Source organism: Vespa velutina, chromosome 13 (genome assembly GCF_912470025.1).
Source record: "Vespa velutina chromosome 13, iVesVel2.1, whole genome shotgun sequence".
In the NCBI taxonomy this organism is placed as follows: domain Eukaryota; kingdom Metazoa; phylum Arthropoda; class Insecta; order Hymenoptera; family Vespidae; genus Vespa; species Vespa velutina.
Window position 1 is genome coordinate 3,840,993 of NC_062200.1, and position 5,000 is coordinate 3,845,992.

Consider the following 5,000-nt stretch of genomic DNA (forward strand, 5'->3'; position numbering starts at 1 on the left):
TCGATGAATAGATCTAAATCCTCGAGTTCTAATTACTTATTTCAAGATCTAATTACGACTACGTTGCTATAAACGTGTTGCGATCGAAAGAGCGTGCGCTGATATTTTTTTTTTCTTTTTTTTTTTTTTCTTTTTTTCTTTTTTTTTTTTTGTCGACGTATAACAACCACCCACTTGGAGTTCACCGGATTAGATCGACACGTGTTGAATTTACAAAATTTTTTTTTTTTTCTGAATCGCTCGACTCGGCAAAAGAGTTTTTCATTAATATCACATATATAAGGATTTTGAATATTTAATGAAATAAAATGTTCCTTTCAATTTGTTTTTACTATTTTCAAAATAAAAAAAAAAACGAAAGATAATAGCAAAACAATTGAAAAGAGATTCGAAAGGAATATATCCAATATCAATCGATTAATCGTCCTTTAAGATTTTTTAAAGTTTTGTCAACATACTTATCATCCCTTTTTCCTTAGATAATTAATCCAAAAGGGAGGCCGTTCCTCCCTTCCCCTCTTGGAAACAAAATGCATTTGTTACAAATGTTTTATAAAAAGAAAATCAATAGATTTTATTTGTACACTCTGTATATACATATATATATATATATATACATAGATGTGTGTATGTATGTATATATATATACTCATATATATTACATATAATTTTATATAGGTACCTATTTAATCAAATAAGTCTTTTCAAATATCTGACTTTTTTTTATATATACATTTATATATATATATATATATATATATATATATATATATATATATATATATATATATATATATGTATATGTATATTATAATACTAATTTATAAAACATAAAATATTTAGCACAATATTTTATAGATTAGTATTATCTCTCTGTCATTCTCTCATCTCTCATTCTTTTATACTATATATATATATATATATATATATATATATATATATATATATTATACCTATTATATAATTTATGTATAATAGGTATAATAACATGAAAATATGTATATATATATATTTATATATATGACATAATACGTACATATATTATAAAAGCTTCTAATATTTTATAATATAATAGGTATATATAAAACATATATATCTATACATATACATATACATACACACATATATATATATATATATATATCTTGTGATAATATAATACTAATATTATATAACATATATCTAAGTACGAGCGATTAGAATAATTAATCGAAATCATATACGTTAGTGCGTCCAATGAAAATTGAAAGACTAGTGGAAATGATGGATGATGAGGAGAGGGTTGCAGGGAGGAGGAGGTGGCATCGACGTGGCGTCGTTCAATTAACTTCTCCTAATCGTTCGTTGCACCGACGTGCGATCGTAAAACCGTCACGAGGTCGTAAAAACGTCAACCGCTCGTTCGTACGCAAAACAAGCGCGCGTGTATCGACTCTTTCTCTCTTTCCTTCTACTTCTTCGTCTACTTCTTCTTCGTCTACTTCTTCTTCTTCTTCTTCGTCTTCTTCTTCTTCTTCTTCTTCTTCTTCTTCTCTATATTATTTACGTGGTAGACTTACGAAGCTACTACGATCCACTGTCGTACATTATTAACGTTCGACCGGGAAACGAACGGCTTAAAGTTGACTATTTGTGTGCGTGTGTGTGTGTGTGTGTGTGTTTGTATATGTATGTATTTATATATGTATATATATATATATATATATATATGTTTGTCATTCTCGAAGTTTCACAAATTACATTTGTTTTTCTTTTTCGTATATTTTTTATATTTTTTTCTTTTTCTCTTTGGTCATTGCTTTTCCTTCGTTTGCATAATAGACTTTGCGGTCAATTAAAATTTTTCCACCTTTTTTTCTTTTCTTTCATTTTTATTCCTTTTCGAAAAATGAACCGTTTCGTTCCATTTTTTTTCTTCACCTCTTTCCTTTTCTATTCTTTTCTATTCTTTTCTTTTCCTTTCTTTTTTCTTCCATTTTAGTTTTATTTCCTTTGTTTCTTCTTTCCCTTTGAAAGGATTTATCGGAACGTAAAACTTTCCCTAATTGTTCCTATCGTCAAGCGTTTAATACTTTAATTATAATATTTCCTGTCGTTTCGAATTTCCCATTGTTTTAATTTATTTTTCTCTTTTTTTTCCACCATGGAAGTAGTTAAGTAGACGTAAATGGGGTTAATCCAATAATACTCTTTAATTTCTATCAATTTTGGAATTTTTTTATTTAACGTTTTTTTTTCTTTTCTCATTGGAACGTTTCATTTTATTTTTATTTATTTATTTTTATTTTTATTTTTATTTCTATTTTTTTCTTTTTTTTTTTCTTCAAACATTTGAGTCGTCTTCCATTCGCGTCGAATTTCTCATCTCGTCTCTGTTCCTCTTCCTCAACCCTCCCTCCGCCCTACCCCTCCGTCGCCCCCCCCCCTCTCCCTCGCGAATCCATTTTCTACTTTCGAGTTTCTCGCCAATTAGGAGATATTCATAGGATATACTTCGTACAAGTAGAAAATATGTTTTCTATTTTTTATTTTTTTTTTTCCTCTCTTTTTTTTTCCCTTTTTCTTTTTTCCTCTCTGAACATATAAAGAGTGACGTAAAGAAAAAAAAATATAATCAAAACGAAAAAGAAAGAGAGACAGTAACAGATAAAGATAGAGAGAGAGAGAGAGAGAGAGAGAGAGAGCAAAAAAAGAAGAAAGAAGAAAAAATAAAAAAGAAAATCAAAAAAGTCTCCGATAAACGAAACTCGCACGTAATAATCGAAATCGTATTACGCGTCCGATTACGTTGATCTTAGAATTTACGAATTGATAAATCTAAAGGTGACGAACATAACCTCTAATGTAACATAACCTCGTTGGTTGATGTATGTATAAAAATGAGCGACCAGAGGACTTTTACGTGCGAAGGAAATTAAAAAATAAAAAAAATAAAAAAAATAAAGGAAAAGAAAAGGAGAAGAAAAGAGAGAATGGTATATAAAAAACGCATGTAAGAAGAAGACAGACAGAGAGCCAGAAAGAGAGCCAAAGACAGAGAGAAAGAGAGAGAGAGAGAGAGAGAGAGAGAGAGAGAGAGAGAGAGAGAGTGAATGAGAGAGAGTGAAAGAGAGGAGGGAAGGGAGAGACAAGGAAAAAAAAATTATTTTCACGACGATAACAACAACGACAACGACAACGACAACGACAACGACAACAACGAAGACGAAGACGATGACGACAACGATGGCGACGATGGCATTCCTTCCGTACGCGAAGAGACCGAGGCCGGCCGACTTTCTCGGTCCTCCTCTCCTCTCCTCACCTCACCTCTTCTCTCCTCTCCTCTCTCTCTCTCTCTCTCTCTTTCTCTCTCTTTTTTCTTTATCTCTCTTTCTCTCTCTTTTACTGTGCTCGCTTTGCTACTGTCCCATCCATCGATCCGTAGCCGATTTTTCCTTTCTCGCGGGGAAAATCAAGGTGTTGTGCGTTACAACGACTACTACAACGATTACTACAACTACTATTACTAATACTATTACTATTACTGTTACTATTTCTACTGGTACTACTACTACTACTATGACGACGACAACGACAACGACGACGACGACGACGACGACGACGACAACGACGGCAACGACGGGCGACTCTCGCTGATCTTGCTTTCGAAAAAGAGAACTAGCGTGTCGTGCTGATCTATAAATCTCATTACTCTACTTACTTTGCTCGAAACGTTTTGCGTCGAGAACAAACTGAACGTTCTAACGTAGCTTTTTAACTACTACGTTTTAGGTTTTCTACGACGTAAAGTGTAATATGATTGCCGATGAGAAATTTTCTTATGTCGAAAATTTGATTGAATTTTGACCATCAATTTCGTTCACATGTACCATTAATAGAATATGTGGATTAATCGAATGAAAATATTTAACGGAGGAAGATTCGTATCGTCGAGTGATTCGATAATTCATAATAATATAATAGAAATTGATTTGACTTAGAAATAAAGATTTTCTGTACAAGAAAGATTGTAGGATTCAAGTTTATTCGGGTATATTGATGTAGTTTTTTTTTTTTTTGTTGGTACTTAATATATTTTATAAATATATTTAATATATTTATGGATATATATATATATAAAAGAATAGAGTATGAATTTTATTAATGTAGAAAATGTAGATAGAATTTTCGAAATGTCGAGAGATAATCAAAATTCATTTGATAAAAACATGTGGGGAGAATATTGTGGGATTCGAAATGGGCGAGAATGTAAAGTCGAGAGGATCTTAGAAATAAAAAAAGAAAAAAAGAAAAAGAAAAGAAATAGAGAAAAGAAAGAAAAGAAAATGAAAATAGACGATGAATTTGATGATGGAAAATGACGATAGAAAATTGATTTGACAGAGAAAAAGGAAAAATTTACGCGTGGCTTTGAGAATTCGTGTCGACGGAAATAAAAGAAGAAAGTTGAGAGAATCGAATAAAATTTTATATAAGAAAACTTTGAAAGGAGAAAATCGAAAGGAAATATCTGGACGAACGAATAGAACGAAGAAAAACAATTAAATGATAGTGATAGGATAGATGAGAGAGAGTGAGAAAGAGAGAAATCAACGAGAGTTGAGAAAATTCGTGTCGGCAGAAAACTTATAAGAAAATCGTGAAAATATAAAAAGAAAAAGCAAAAAGAAATCAAAATGATACAAAGGAAAAAGCAAATAAGGAAAACAGAAGAATTAGATAAAAATAAGAATTATGAAAATTCGAAATACGACAACGATAAATGAGATTTGAGTGATGGCGATAATGATGTTAGTGAGTGATAGTAATAAAAAGGTAAATGAAGAAGGTAGAAAAGAAAAGAGAGAGAGAGAGAGAAGACAAAAATTCTTCGAATATCGACACAGAAGATTTTCACAATAGGAAATAAATAGATGCGAACGAATTATATTATATATATATATATATATATATATATATATATATATATATATATATATATATATATAAAAAGAAAA

The 5,000-nt window shown here is 30.5% G+C and overlaps 1 protein-coding gene across 1 annotated transcript in view; it reads right to left on the reverse strand.

The window, feature by feature from the left end:
• Positions 1-5,000, reverse strand: part of LOC124953876 (nucleolar protein 58-like) — a gene marked incomplete at its 5' end in the record, with an annotated part of 25,641 nt that overhangs the window by 17,800 nt on the left and 2,841 nt on the right. Inside the window, 2 exon segments of the mRNA XM_047505877.1 lie at positions 1,482-1,531; positions 1,850-1,932. Of these exon segments, the coding sequence (XP_047361833.1) occupies positions 1,482-1,531; positions 1,850-1,932 (133 nt within the window).